Source organism: Colias eurytheme, chromosome 1 (genome assembly GCF_061535395.1).
Source record: "Colias eurytheme isolate Ceu_HAF_F1 chromosome 1, ilColEury1 Martin Lab GWU primary, whole genome shotgun sequence".
Taxonomy (NCBI): Eukaryota; Metazoa; Arthropoda; class Insecta; order Lepidoptera; family Pieridae; genus Colias; species Colias eurytheme.
The window spans coordinates 13523151-13539511 of NC_142980.1; the positions used below are offsets into that span (position 1 = coordinate 13523151).

General features: G+C 32.8%; 1 protein-coding gene across 1 annotated transcript; it reads left to right on the forward strand.

Annotated features, from left to right (window-relative positions):
- The first annotated feature begins 64 nt into the window (after positions 1-64).
- On the forward strand, positions 65-15542 carry LOC149911343 (uncharacterized). Its single transcript, XM_090105484.1, has 9 exons — positions 65-243; positions 350-538; positions 3543-3716; positions 5811-5992; positions 8109-8240; positions 8758-8831; positions 9242-9479; positions 11010-11075; positions 15012-15542. The coding sequence occupies exons 2-9, from the start codon at positions 353-355 to the stop codon at positions 15112-15114; spliced, it is 1155 nt and encodes a 384-aa protein (XP_089961610.1). The 5' UTR covers positions 65-243; positions 350-352; the 3' UTR covers positions 15115-15542.
- The last annotated feature ends 819 nt before the right edge of the window (positions 15543-16361 follow it).

A 16361-nucleotide genomic window follows, 5' to 3' on the forward strand; every position in this document is an offset into this window, starting at 1 on the left:
GGTATTACCATATAACTTAATATGCTACAATTACTACTAGCTACTACTACAAGCGACATTTTGATATTTTCCGTGTACGGTGTACCTATTGATTGCAATGCCAGACAGAAATATTTATTATACATAGATCGTTGTTTTAAGTATTTATATTCGTTAATATGTATATTCACAACATACACCTTCCCTGTGTGTAGTGAGGCGCGTACGTGGGCAGTTAATATTTGTGTTTATGATTGTTTTTCAGTAAGTGTTAGTTTTCATTGTGTGGACGCGTAGCCCGTAGTGCGGATTGTACGCTCAGGCGTAAATTACAGGCGTCGTTTTTTTATTCGACGGTGGTGTTTTTCAGGCAATGGCAGTGCCTGAACAGTTTTCATTGAGGTGGAATGATTTCCACGCAAATTTGGCGCAGTCTTTTCAAGCTTTACTTGATGGCGAAGATCTAGTAGACGTGACGTTGGCGGCTGGCGGTCAGTACGTCCATGCACATAAACTCATCTTGTCCGTCTGCAGTCCTTACTTCAAGGAACTCTTTAAGGTATGACTCATTATAAATCACCTTTGTTAGTTTCATGTTTTCCTTTAAAGTATATGTATATATATATTTCGAGCAGACATTTTTCATATAAATCAATAAGTACTTGATGGATAATTGGTATGTGAATATTCTATGCATATAAGTAAGTTGAAGTACTTGTTAATTTACTCAATGTCTTATCTGTGTGTACATAAATCCAATTAATCACCCTTTGTTATTAACATTTGTAGATTTCAGTGTTTATGTTAATATTACACTATCAATATTAATTAGTTGCCTCCATTGATTTACTATTTACTTGAAATTTCATAACTTTGATCTTTATTGTTAATAACTAATTATTATTCTTACAAGACCTGTAGCTTTATTGAGTCACCTTTCAATAAATATAACATACAGGTTTTACATTTGAAATAACATATTCTCAGTAAATCATACATTTAAATATATTTAACATTTTAATTCATGCATCATATTGCATTTATGAGTCATGACAAAATTATTATTATACTTAATGCAAAAGACTTCAAGTATTTTACATCTGAATATAAAATATTCATCCAGTTGGTTCTATCAAATATAAATCATTAGGAAGAATCAACATTCTAAAAATAAGTATTTAAAAATAGAAATTTATAAACACTTTCATAATGAACAAATATTATAAATAAAATAACAAATCCATGTTACTAAAAAACAGCTTAGCTTTCTGTATACAGTAAAAGTTTGTTATGAAGGCAATCACACATTCATTATGTAAACACTCCACACGTTTTCAAGTTTGCATAACTTAGAAGGATACATCAAAGGTGTTGAATATGTTTATGCATGTACATGCTCTTGAAATTTTGGTGCAAACATCTTAGCATGTTGTTCGCATCCAAAATTTAATGCAGGGGGATGCAGGCAAATAACAAAGGAACTTTTTGGTTTAACGAAAGCAAAAAAATGATATGATGTTGCTTTATTATACATGCATGAATAATGAAAATATTCCATTATGGAGCTTTTAATGAAATTTTACTAGCACCAAATTTATTTAAAATTGCCAAGACTATTTATTGTCTTACATTATTTATGAAGTAGGGATGAATAAAAAAAAACCTCTATTATTGAATTGTGAGGAAAAATTTTATACACAAGTTACTAACTACTTGAAGTATTATTTAATGAAACAAAAATTATCATTATTGATGTTAAATAATGAGTAGAAATGCTGTTAAACATCAAAATATTGAATGTTTAAAATATTATGAGCATTTTTAATTTTCTAGTCATAAAACTAATAATAAAAATACCATAAGGAATTTTTAAATATGTGATCAAGGTATACTATCAAACTGAATTGCATAAAGTACATGCAATTTTTTTTCTATTCCAATCATAGTATTTCATGACAGTGAGTTAAATTAGATACTTATACCAGTATTATTAGTCTTAACAAGTTGCAGTCATTAACAATCTCATACAGTTGTTATGTCTCCATAGATACTGCTTTCCGAATCGGTGGTAAATGTTAAAAATATGTATGAACTAGATTTCCGCCCGCGGCTTCGCCCGCGTTTTCAAAGAAAATCTCGCATAGTTCCCGTTCCCGTGGGATTTCCGGGATAAAACCTATCCTATGTGTTATTCCAATTTCCAAGTTACCCTCTATATGTGTGCTAAATTTCATTGTAATCGGATCAGTAGTTTTTACGTGAAAGAGTAACAAACATCCATACAAACTTTCGCATTTATAATACTAGATTTCCGCCCGCGGCTTCGCCCGCGTTTGCAAAGGAAAACCCGCATAGTTCCCGTTCCCGTGGGATTTCCGGGATAAAAACTATCCTATGTGTTAATCCAAGTTACCCTCTATATGTGTGCTAAATTTCATTGTAATCGGTTCAGTAGTTTTTACGTGAAAGAGTAACAAACATCCATACATCCACACATCCATACATCCATACATCCATACAAACTTTCGCATTTATAATATTAGTAGGATTAGTAGGATGTTTCAAAAGTGCTTCTCGAAGAAGTATAATTGAATAAATAAGTGTTTGAGTTTGAGTTGCTAGCAATACAACCACATAATAAAAACGAATCTAAAATACTTACAACAAGTCATTCTCTTGTGACAAAATTATATAGCATGGAATGAAATTGCCTTCATAAGACATAATCACATAATGTAATACTTCCATAATACAATGGAAAAAATTATCTATTATTTTATACCTACATTTCTAAGTACATATCATGAAGGCAGGCTTTGATATGGTTTTGTTTGGGCCCGGCGACGGGCTGCCGCTGATGGGGTCACGGATGAATTCTACACATACCCGTGGCCCCGTCATTGATGCGGCTTGACGGAACACAGTGGGGTTTTGGTCGGTAGGAATCCGACATAACCCACAGCCTCTTCCCCGGAGGCCGTGGGTATCTGGCCACCTCCAAAGTTCCAACTTTGTGAATTATTCAATTAAATACAGTGCAGTTTTTACTTTAACATGCAAAAATAAATTAGAGACAGAAAAGCCAAGAGTATTCAAGATAGAAATTATATAGCCTAAGATCCGGGTTTACAAAAATAAACCCTCATCTGTTAATCAGATGAAACAATTTTTCTAGGCCGATTTTAATGTTATGAATTTATAAAAAACTCTGGCCTCTGCTACCACATGTCTTCCAGTTTCTTAAGTTTTTAACCGACTTCAAAAAAAAGGAGGAGGTAATCAATTCGGCCGGTATGTTTTTTTTTTTTATGTATGTACACCGATTACTCCGAGGTTTCTGAACCGATTTACGTGATTCTTTTTTTGTTCGATGCGGGATGGTGTCGAATTGGTCCCATAAAAATTTTATTCAGATAGGCCCAGTAGTTTTTATTTTATGAGCATTTTTGTCTGTATTTCTAAATGTTGCAAGTGCAAGTTGTTTTTAACGCAGTTATCACTTGTCTAATCCCGGATCTTAGACCAATAGCTACAAACGAACTTACATCACACCTCTTTCACAGATGAACCCATGCGAACATCCAATAGTGATTCTCAAGGATGTAGCGCACCAGGAGTTGAAGCAACTGCTGCAGTTTATGTACAGGGGGGAGGTGCATGTGCGGCAGCAGGAGCTGTCCGGCTTTTTGCATACAGCGGAACTGCTGCAAGTCAAGGGCCTTACTAGTGGCCGAGAGGTATATCTATACTACTAATGTTATAAATGCGAATAAAATGTGAGGATGGATGGAGGTATGTTTGTTGAACCAAAAAACGATTGGATGGTTATGTATACTCAAAAATGTGAAAAGTTTTGTGAAGGTAGATGCATGTTTGTTACTCAATCACGAAATAACTATGGGACGGATTTGGATGATACTTTACAGTAAAATAGACTTACATCAGAATTACACACTACAGAAATACTTTGTCGGCGGTTTTGTACAGCTAGTGATGTTACGAATATTTAAATTAAAATTATATGTAAAGAAATAACTTCAAATAAAAATTGTGCAAATGGAGATGTAATAAATTTGGCACATCTATAGTTTATACAGAGAATGAGTGCATCATTCTAAAATAATCCAGACAAAAAACAACAAATCAATTAAAAAACATTACACACACTACCATGTATTTCACATAGACATGCTTAAATATACACTTCTTTTTTATGGCTATGGTCGTATTTCTGGGCGACTACTAGCATTTAAAAGATTCTTATTCTTTATTTTTGGAATATAATGTGAAAATCATACAAGTTATGATTTGATACACATGATGCAATTCAAAATAAATTTTGATATAGTATTATATATTAATGACTTGCATAATATTTGCATCAAATGTTGCATACCAGGATATTCAGTATTTTTTTTGCCATTTCAATACATTGTTAGGTTCACATGTTAGCATGATATACTTAATATATTCTGTTTCTTGATATGAACAGATTAAGATTCATAGATAATCAAAACACAAAGATCACATTGGAATTACTTAATTTTCATTAGACTTAGGGCCGATTTTTCAATGCTTGGATAAAACTTATTCGTCGAATAATCTATATAACTACCATTTTAAAAACGTATTCTAATTGCCCGTATTTGACAGTTTACGTGACATTTTGATATTATCATGTTATATTATATATTAATACTTTATTGGACGGATAAGTTTTATCCAAGCATTGAAAAATCGGCCCTTTAAGGAACAATTAATCATGACAGCTATTTTCAAGGAAAATTATATGGTTCTGTTCTGTATACTCTTACCATTATTGACAATATAGCCTCTCTAAATTACAGTGTTGTATCCGCTCATACAACTATTACACAGTATATAGGTCTACCAGAATCTGATGGCATATTTATATTTAAGAAATAAAAGATTTTCATGTGGCAACTTATTTGACAACTTTCAAATTGGTTGTCAAATTATTTGTCTTTTTTGCAGTAGATGAATAATTTTTAGGATTTTGTCTAAAAAATCTTAGAAAATGTCGAAAAAGCCGCTGCGATCACAAGCAAGAGGTGTTGTTTATAATGTGTATAGAAAAATATTTGATGAAGAAGGGTCAAACACATCACAATTTTCAATTTTGAAGATTTTATTGGTAAAATGGACTTACCCGTTTTGATACTTTAAATTAAAAATTATAACATGTAGGTAACTATAATATTGTTTGTTGTGGTTTGTTGATTAGAATATAATTTCATGAAAACTTATTACAGGAGTTTCCAATACGGCTATTTGTCAAGTCCAAGCTGTCCAAGTCAATTTTATAATGTGTTTATCTGTTAATACTTACGAAAATAAACATAGTTTTATTTTATGTATATTTTATTTTATAAAAAAATATTTAGCAGTCTAGTTTTGATCTACATTATCATTATATCGATATTTTCACATGGCATACTGACAATGAATATACAAATATAGGTATATATAAATAAATAATAATAATATGTATTACCTGTATAAAAGTAAAATGTATATTATATAATATTATGTAAGTATGTACATACATAATATTAAGTAGATATCTCATTATTAAGTACAGTATTGTCCAGTTATGTAATGTGACTAATGATATCGAGGACAAAATAAAAAATACGCAGGATCAAGATCGTTCAGTCCATTTTCCCTAGGGTTGCACACTCAAAATTTTGATTTCCTTAATTGCCATAAGATTCTGGTTTACCTATAATTCTAAACATTGAAAAACACACCTATCATATCTATATTATCAACCAAATCTATCCTTCCTATAATATACTTATTACTTTCAGAAGAGCGAATCACCACCGCCAGCGTCGGAAGACTCATTCACGCCGCGCTCGCAGCCAAACGAACCGACCAGTGACAGCATGCCAGAGTGGGTCCAGCCTGAAGATACACCAACCACTGAAGTACCAGCTGATGTGCCGGCTTTGATACCGAAGGAGGAAGCTACCAGGAGCCCTTTGAAACGGTAAGACCTTTTAAGTTAGTTTTTAAGTGTCATAGGATGACCAAATTGGTCCAGACTGAAGAAACACTAACTACCAAGGTACCAGCTGATGTGCCGGCTTTGATAACGAAGGAGGAAGCTACCAGGAGCCCTTTGAAACGATGAGATTCTTATAAGTTAGTTTTTAAGCGTGATAGGATGCCTAAATTGGTCCAGACTGAAAAAACATTCACTACCAAGGTACCAGCTGATGTGCCGGCTTTGATACCAAAGGACTAGGCTACGAGCAGGTTTTGAAACGGTCTGATCTTTAGGGATTTAGATTACTTGCAGTTTTTTATATTACAAGTTTTCCGCTTGTGTGGTGAAAGGAAGTTCCAACTATGTCCAGGCACAACAATTATATTATGTACCATAAAATCGCACCGTTACGTCATAGAAAAACAATCAAACAAATGAATATACAAGTAAACAAACACACTTGCAGGATAGTAAGAATTATGAAAAGTATTTTTTTAAGAGTTTTTAAGAGTAGCAAATACCCAATTATATGTATTATGAAAGTTATATGACATGATCAACTTATTACTAACGTACCATGCGTTGTTTATTTGTTTTGTGTTAGCGGATGATAAAGTGAAATATATCCCACAATAGGCAATCAATAAATATGTTACTGTATCCTTCGGGTTGTTACGAAGATATTGCAGGGATAAGATTGTCATCTATATTTTAAAATGTGTGGTCTTTGTAAAGACAAAATACAATACCTTTGTATTGTATTTATAATTTACAATAAACCATTTATGAAGCGAATTTATTATGCGCTACAAATACACATACCTGTGTTATTTCCTGTCATACATGATTTAAAAGAAGAAATTCGACTGAAATATATTTCCTTATATCATCTCCTTACTCATATTCACTGCTATATAACAATACTTAGGATATAGGTAGGATCACACTGTTTTTCCACTAGAAGGATACAATTTGTACCCCCAAGCTGGAGAATCTAGGTCACTGACAACTGATTCAATCGCTTGAGACATTACGTCATTCGCCATTCATATAAAACAACTTGGTAATAAGTATGGTGAAAAGTTTGTGCGTAAGTTCTTTATTTTATAGAAGAAATTCGGTAGATCGTTAGTGTTTAGAGCTTACTTACTGTTATTTGGTTAGCGCATATTATTTTATTGATTATTTAGTATTTATATGTAAAAAGTATTTTACAACAAAACTATAAACAACATTCAAGTATCCATTTATAACTTCAAAGTATCATCCTGTAAAATGCATACATATTTAACGTGATGCCTAACTACGTCAAAAAACAAAACATAAAACATTATATCAATGGGCTCGTTTTTAATTTCCTCTTGTTTACGAGAACTTTCAATATACTACCGTATATGCTGATTTTCAGAATGAAATCTCATGAAAAACCGCGTCAAACTTACATGAAATACAGAATCAATAGCTAAAAATACAATTTACCAAATTGAAACGCGAACATAGTCGTATTCATTTGTATACATGACCACGGTCCACCCCATGCACTATTAGCGAACAATCTTGTTACAGTAATGCGTGCAATCAAATCCCTTGATGGACAGTTATGTTTGTTTGTACATGTTTCGAGTGCAATTTGTAAAGGGGAAAATTGAGAGGCTTAAAGGATTGTATTGGTGCATTTTCGTATGACGGATTATGAATTGTTTTGTTTTGAAACTGTCCATTCGATGCGGAGTTTATGTTTTTTGAAGTATTGTTCCATTTCTAAAATTATATGAAGAGGGTTATTTTTCTTTCTCGGTTTGTTTGTTGTGATATAACTGAAACTTAATCGACTGATCTTAAAAATTCAGCATCATGCAATTTTCAATTAAAATTTACCGAGTAAACTTTTTTATCCCGAGTTAACACGGGATAAGCTGAAAAAATATATTGTGTTAAAAGAGAAACAGATATTAATTATTACTTTAAGTTCAATTTATAAATGATAAATTTGAATTTACTTTCGCCCGCAACTTCGCTGGTGTTTGTAAAAAAAAAATTGGAAGAGTTTTTTGAAGAAGTATAATGACAAACACGCACATTAGAATTTATTTATAAAATATTTAATTTTAAATAGATTAATGAAGAACACGCCGAACAAGACCACGACGAACACGAAGAAGAAGCTGCGGCCGGTGAACAACGATAGCCCGTCGCACGCAGAGAACAGCGAGTATGGATCCGAAGGCGCATTTAGTGACGGTGCCGGGTGAGTTTGGACCTTATGTCTAGAGCAATTAGAGCTAGAATCGAACGCACTTGAGCACCTTTTAGTTACGTTTTTTTAGTATCGTTTTTCTTTTGCGGATCGTCTTTGTATATATTTTTTAAGATGCTGGAGTCCTTATTACAAAGAAAATGAACAGCTGAATGGTGGGGTTGTAAGTCAAAAAAGTACTTGCCTCATACCATGATGTCTTGAAGCAGTATTATTTCCAGTGTAGAAAAATGACAGCACTAATATTATAGGTCGTCTAGAGCCGTCACTTTGTCACACTGGAAATAGTACTGCTATAAGACATTTGCATCATGGTAACTCCATGATTACCATTCCTTCAACTACCTATTTAAACTTTAAATTTTGTTATTCTAAAATTACTTTTTTTTGTCAATATCACAAAGACGATCTGTAGTTCTAATAACAATTGGTTGCTCTCACATGCGCCTGCGCAATTAGTGTTTATTTTTTATTTTATTTCTTTTTATTTTATCATCAAACATTTCAGCGAACCCCTGATTGACTTCGACAGCGACATGTTTCATAATATCTTGGTTGTCCCCGACTCGGCTAAGGAAACTGGTATGTATTGTAATTAGATAGCAAGTCGGGGCAAAATTGTCAGCGTAGAGAAATGTTTCTATTCTTCACTTCTTTTTTTATATAATTGAAGTTTTAATTTGTAGATTTTTGATTGATTTTGTTTTAACTATATTAATTAATACAACGTAATTAATTTATTTTAGTTAAATCCAAGATACTGTCACTATCAAATTATTGAATTTTTTATTATCAATTCTTTCTTATCAAATTCTTAACGTTTTACTGCCTTACCATCATAACTTAGCAAACATTTTCAAGAGCTATTCTTTAAAAAATCCCATACGGATACCTTTATACAATACAATAAAGCCACGCTGACAATTTCGCCCCACCCGTCGAAACCAACACAACTAACTCCAACTACGTCACTACACTACAAAAAAAAAAAGGTTGGAACTGCAAAACGGGCGGCGTCAAGTGTCCATCATGCCACCGGTTCTTCGCGAACCGCTACAACCTGAAAGTGCACATACGCGACAAGCACGACACGCGCGAGGGCACGCTCCAGTGCGAGATATGCCAGAAGCGCATGCGCAACCCGTCCTGCCTGCGAGTGCACATGTACCACCATCGCAAGCAAGCGGCCTACTTGGCGCAGCTGAGCGCGCAAGGCGATCAGATGCACGTGTGAGTTGGGGGGTTATATGGGGGGAGGTGTTTGGTGTGACGAAATATTTGGATACTTGAATTTATCTTTATCTTTTCGAAAAAAATTGGTTGTCTGTAAAGTCGGTTTACTGACGATAGTTGAACGTGACAACGTCCGATTGTGCTTTTTTGTCGCTCGTTCCGCGCTCTCGCTCGCACTTCAAGCCTTCATGCCACACCTCCGCGCCCGTCGGAGTGGGGAGCGTGAGGTTTTTTCGTTACGGAATTTCTGGATTCGGTCCCCGCGCTCAAGGCCCGCAATAGAAGCTATGCAATAACTTAAAAATGTGGGATAAGTTTTGTGGGAAATTTAAAAAACAGCGGGAGATTTCTTGGGGTGAATTTAGTATACGGTATGATTTATTTAAATTCACCCATTTAAATGGTTGCTATCAATTTCCGTGAATGACAAATAAATAAATAAATATTTAGTGAATAAACAAAATAAAATTACTTAATTGCAAATTGCGATAAATCTTATTTTTATTCACACTAAAGTTCCGATAAAATTATTGTATCGTAGTGAAATAAGAAAAAGTCTATATACAAATGGTACCTATAAAAATAGATGTCCAATTTCGTCACACCAAATGTCACAAATAATTACAATGGTTCTTAAGATCACAAAATATTATTCGATAACATACTTTATTATATAAGTCATGAGAGCCATTGTATCATGTTCATCATATAGCTTGCTTGTTGTTTATTATTTCATCGAAGTTTTATTCATAATTTATTGCTTATTTTTAGTATTTTAATGCACCTTGAGCTAAATTTAGAATGTATTTTTTCTTATGCTAAATTTATCGACGAACATATCTACAAATAATTAAATATCAGCATTTACCAATTTCTAACTATGATAAAAGTTAAATTCCCATGTGCAGGATTCGAACCTACGTACCTTTTTATGCATGCCCAAAACAATTTATAATACCGATGACCAACGAAATAAAAATACTATCTATTTATACTTATGCAAATAACTAAATATAATATTCCTACGAAATTTCATATTTTCAAATAAATAAACGAGATGATTTCAACATATTTTCGCCAAATCTCATACAATATAATATCTCACTGGCAAGCAATAGACGGTTGACCCCACAATAATTTTATAGACGTTTCAAAAAATAGTACAGAAAATATTACCTTGGGTATTTGATATTTCCAAATTCTTACATACATACAAATTTCGTAGATTTTATCAAAACTTCTAAAACCCTTGGTAGGAGTACCTTAAATAATACCTCCTTATATAAACTAGTTATTAAAAATTATTTATTTATCTTAAACCACGTAATCTACACTGTATATCATTCTAAAAAAAAAATATTTTATTGTTTGTTTGTATTGCATAAACTCCTAAATTACTGGACCGATTTAAATCACCTATCACCATCAGAAATATATATTCCTGAGTGACAGAGGATATGTTTATTTTTTTTTCCCTGTATGTATATTATTTATTTTTTATTATTTTAATCCCTGGAACAATTCTAGCGTTCACAACATGGTTGGCAACAAGTGGCGTCCGGACAATCTTAACGACTATCGAGATATTGATAAGTGAGTTTTATTTATTTATGTTTTCCGCACCTCTTATATTTATTTTAACCTTTCTGTAAAACAATACTGTCCTTCTGTATATCTTTTACTGTGTTAAGGGTGCCTTTACTAAACATCTCTATTCTCTATGCCTATCTATGAACCTATACTGTTCATTATGCCTTTGACCATCCATTTTAATACTGTATTGTTTACCTTCAATCATTCAATGTGCCTATACCTTTGTAGCTCCTTTTAACTATTGTGTATTTTATAAAACATAGTACATACTGTTCACTTTTGAATTTTGTACCTCAATGTACATTGTACATATTGTATTGTATCATGCGTCTTTTACCCGTCTACCAAATTATGTATTCAATATTCAGCAATGCGATTTCATATATTTTAAATTGATATTTGCCAGACAGCAGACATGATGTTTATATATAAGCTTGTATACAATTAGGGTCGCGAAATTTCCTGTCTGTTGAACTGATTGATTTTACAGGGGACTGTTCATATCCGACCCTAGCCCTTAGGCGTCCCATTAATATTGATACCTACAAATTGGACATAATTGAATGCTCAAGCGTGTTGTGCGAATGTTTTGCGAATGAAACTTGTATTTGTTATGAATATTATGTTCAAAGTGAAATGCTTTGGGGTGATGTTAATTTTTGATGTCTGATGTTTCACTGATCGTTTAGATCGATTGTTTGTTTAGTACTCGCTAACCAGTAAACTATTGAACAGATTTTATGATTTATGTTCGTTTAGTATGTACTCTCTCACGCGTAAACTACTGAACGGTTTTTGATGATACTTGGCTAAATTTGTAAAGCTGGTATTGAAAGCGCGAGTGAAACCGCGTGGCACTGCTAGTATATTTGGCAAACTTATATAATATGTATTATTTATGCTAAAATACACTTCAGAATGTATTATTTATGCTAAAAGAATCTCAGTCTGTTTGTAGATTTATCTATTTTTCATTGATATACAAATGGAAAAATGTCAATTTTTTTAAATATCAAAATAAGTGAGAGCTTAAAGATATTCTAGATTTAACTATCATAAGATATGCAGCAGCGTATTAAAATGATTGCGAATTTATTGAACATTTCTCGCCCGGCGATGGCTCATAATCTCTCATTACCCTTTATAAAAGGGTGAAGGTGCAGGTGTAGATTACTGGATTTGCTTGCGATGTTCTTTATTAAATTTTTTACTTAGAGAGGATATTGTCTACCGTTTAAAGAGCTTTAAATTATCTAAAGATCGTATTCATAGATTTAAAACATACCCCGTAGGTAAAGTTTTGTATTTTTATTACAAGAATAAATATACTAACTCTGCGTTATCACTACATAGTATAAAACAAAGTCGCTTTCTCTGTCCCTATGTCCCTATGTATGCTTAAATCTTGAAATCTCCGCAATGGATTTAAATGCGTTTTTTTTAATAGATAGAGTGGTGCTTGAGGAAGGTTTTAGTATATAATTTGTTAAGTTTTGCGGGCGAAGCCGCGCGCGGAAAGCTAGTTAACATGATATGTCTTAAAATCAATCCTTTTTGGGTATGTCTTTGTTTCTTTGTTTTATTTCATCGGTCATGAAAATTTAATATACAATAGAAAAAAAAAATCGATCACGGATAGGGATTCGAATTTCGAACCCGCATCTTTTGCCTAAAAAATTCTCATTTGAATGTTATAAAAACCAAAAAATATTAAATTCATCTCTCATTTTATACCCGTACATAAAATCATAACATGCAACGCTAAAGCTCAGTCAAAATACAGGGGAGAGATCAAATTAACAAAGTCCATAGCGTCGGCTTAAAATTCAATTTCGAGTGCATTAATGATCCGATCCCCCGTAGCCAAAGGGTATTCGCGAAGCATAACAGACAACGGACTAAAACCTGAAACTCAATTATAATAGCGACACCGTTGCTAGGCAACCCCCCTGTAACGAAGCGCAGTACCTAAATGTACGCAGAATACACAGACATGTCACGTGTGTGTATATTATTAACGGTTATTGATCTGCGCGCGATGTTGCGTCAGCGAGATGCCTAGCATCCGAAATCTAGACCCGGTTTTTTTTTTAATTCCGCCAATTTCGACCTTTAACGCGCTGCGAATATAGACGTTTACTGCGTGCACAATCAGACGAGATGCATTATTGATCCGCGCAGTTGATATGCGCTCCCGGCTTACCTGTTTAGTCCATAGTTTGTGAGTCACGTGGGTGGTTCTAAACTTGTGTCTAATTTTAAACCTGTGTACACGGTCGGCGGAAGAATGTTGGCTGAAATAAACGACGTTCAGATTCTCTATGCGTGCGTATACTGTATTTATTTCGTACTTTGATATTATGCCGTTGCGGCGTCCGTAATTAGATTAAGTTCACGTTGGGCGAGCAAGCGGGTTTGTTTCCGCTTTCCGCTGTCCGATATGCCTTCAGATTGAATCATGCATGTACAGGCTTTTAGCATATTACGATATTTATACGAATAGAGTCCGTAGTCAGTTACATTGTGTCTAAATTTAGTTATAGTTCAACAAGTCTAACACTTTTTATTTATTGAGGAAAATCTGCTAAAAAACTACCAAACAACGTGTTTTTAAATGACGAATCGGTATTTATAAACTAAGATATTTATTAGTACCAACATTGAGAAATTCTCTTTCGTAATATTGTTTGTTAGAAAGCTTACAAATCGCTCAGTTCTCGCGTGACTATAGCCCTATGTAATCATTGGGTTATTGCTTCTAAACCTGTTGATTTTAAACTTTGTTGTTCACTTTCCTGTTTTATTTTGTGTCAATGGCCTCGCGTATCAAAACAACAATATTTTTGTTTTTCGCAACTCACTGAAAACGGGTTTTGAACTTATTACTAACAGATATAATATCTTTTTTATATTAACTAAATGCTCGCCATATTTCCGCCCGGTTTTTGACTTGTTTGTCAAAATTTTAACAGTTCTTGTAACCCAAACAGATAAAAATCTAGAGAACAAAATTTTATTAAAATCCGTTCAGCCGTTTTTGAGTTATAAATGATATAACTTAAATTATTTATAGAGATGTAGAATCATATTTATTTGTTTTTAGGTTAAACTACCAGTTAATTTCGCTAATAGAAAATTGGCTATTTCATAATATGTGGCAATTGTACAGCGACGTGTTAAGATATTGTAAATAATTGCGCAAGCGAATACAATTTATTTAAAGTTATTACATTTTTATGGAAATTGAGCTTACGTTTCAACGTATATATTACGACACAATTTTCTGCATAAAACAATAATTGATAAAACAGCATAATATGAAAACTAAGCTTGTTTTCAATTACATAAAATATAATGATACTGAAATATTTGTCACAAAATGAAGATTTTATAAAAGATCTTATTCACGCTGTTCTTTATATCAAAGATCGATATGTCTAGTTCTATTTATAATATTTCTCACAACCAGTGATATTAATAGTGATACCTATCTAGAAAAATATAACACAATAACGCCATGAACCCGAGCGAATGTAATACGCCATTTTATTTTCTTCTAACAATGCAATTTCAATCTACAATTCTATTATTATATGCGACATTTACATCTAACTCTGTTTTATCTATTTATTAATAATAAATATTCTTTCTTTATTTTATATAAACACATACAAATAGTATTAGAGACGAATATTTTTAGATATCTCTTTCATGTGCTCTATTTCTCTTTTTATGTACAGTAAACTATATTATGTACTAACAACAACCTTACTCTGTTATCCTATAACTAAACAAAACTCACGGAATACAGTACTAATATACATCTTTCTATGCGCAATTAAGGATATTTATTATTACTAACTAACATTATATCTTGCTCTAATCCCCTTAAAAAAGTCCCAAAACACAGTACTAATTACCCACTGCACATTTCAGCTACACGGCAACTACAACCGCGGCAGAAGGGGCCCAGTTCCCGCCCGCAGAAGCCACCGAACAAGCGGAGCCGAAGAACGAAGCTAGCGCGGAGACCGTATGATCCAAACCCCGCCGGCCGAGACACAACGACGATCTTATCGACCCCATTGAACTAGCCCGATTGTTTACTCAACAGTGCACTTGGAAGAATATGGTATTCTCCTTCAAGTAATTTTCGACCCCCAAATGTATGAAAAAAAATCATCTCCTTTTCACGAAAAATTGATATTTTCCGACTCGTCTTGACGCTTTGCCACTTCTGAACTTGTCAAATCTTGCTATAGTCATATATTACTCGTTTAAATGAGGTTGTCGTGTATCTTGGTGCAGCGCTATGACTTCTATAAGGAATGTGACTCTGCTCCTCTCCTGTGAATACTCTTATTTTATCTTTCTCATCGAATTATTACGAATTTAACTGCCTGTGTTATATATCGGTTAGCGGTATGCTCAGTTATTTACGAATCTCTATGCTGGATATTTTATTCTATGGTTAGTGCTTTGTAACGAAGTATTGGCTTGATTATGCTCAATTATACTCTTACCATAATGAGACGACAAGATTTTAGATTTTAATTGGTAACATTTATTTATACATCGATTCAATTGTCAATTTAATAATTATACTAGTCGTCTTGTTAACTTTAACGTATTGCAAGTCAGTACATACAAGGGATTTTTATTTTTATTATTGAATCCTGTGTTGAATCAATTATGATTGTTTTAATATTTTCTTAAATCTATTCGTATGCGAATCTAATGCAAAAGTAATTTTAAAGATAACATTCGATTTTTGATTTATACAATGAATAAATTAAAAATAAAAGTTCAAAATGAAAGGTTCAAAAATAATATTAAGGGTAACGCGGAAAGGCTGTTTTTTGAAATGAATAAGTAAGTTTTTGCATCTGTATCTCCTCTGTATTTTGTCTATTGTAGATATTTTATAATCTAAGCGAAATACGTTCTTTTTATAATTTTGCACAATTGATTGAAGATTTTATTACAGATTTTTTTTCTCTATAACTATAAAGAAGTTTCGAGACAATCTTATGTGTATAGAAGATTTTTTTTTAAAGTTTAGATATAAACTATATTTTATTATAACACAAGTTTTTATTCTCACTTTCAATTAATAAATTGACGTCACAGCTGACACTTATTTTACGACAGAAGATCATTATTATTTATTCACCATAAAGCTGCCATTTACATTATTTTTAAATAAAATAACTTTCGTCTCGAGACCTCTTTACATTTGCTGAATTATTCTTGCTAATTGATTTTTAAATACCAGTATAATTAAAT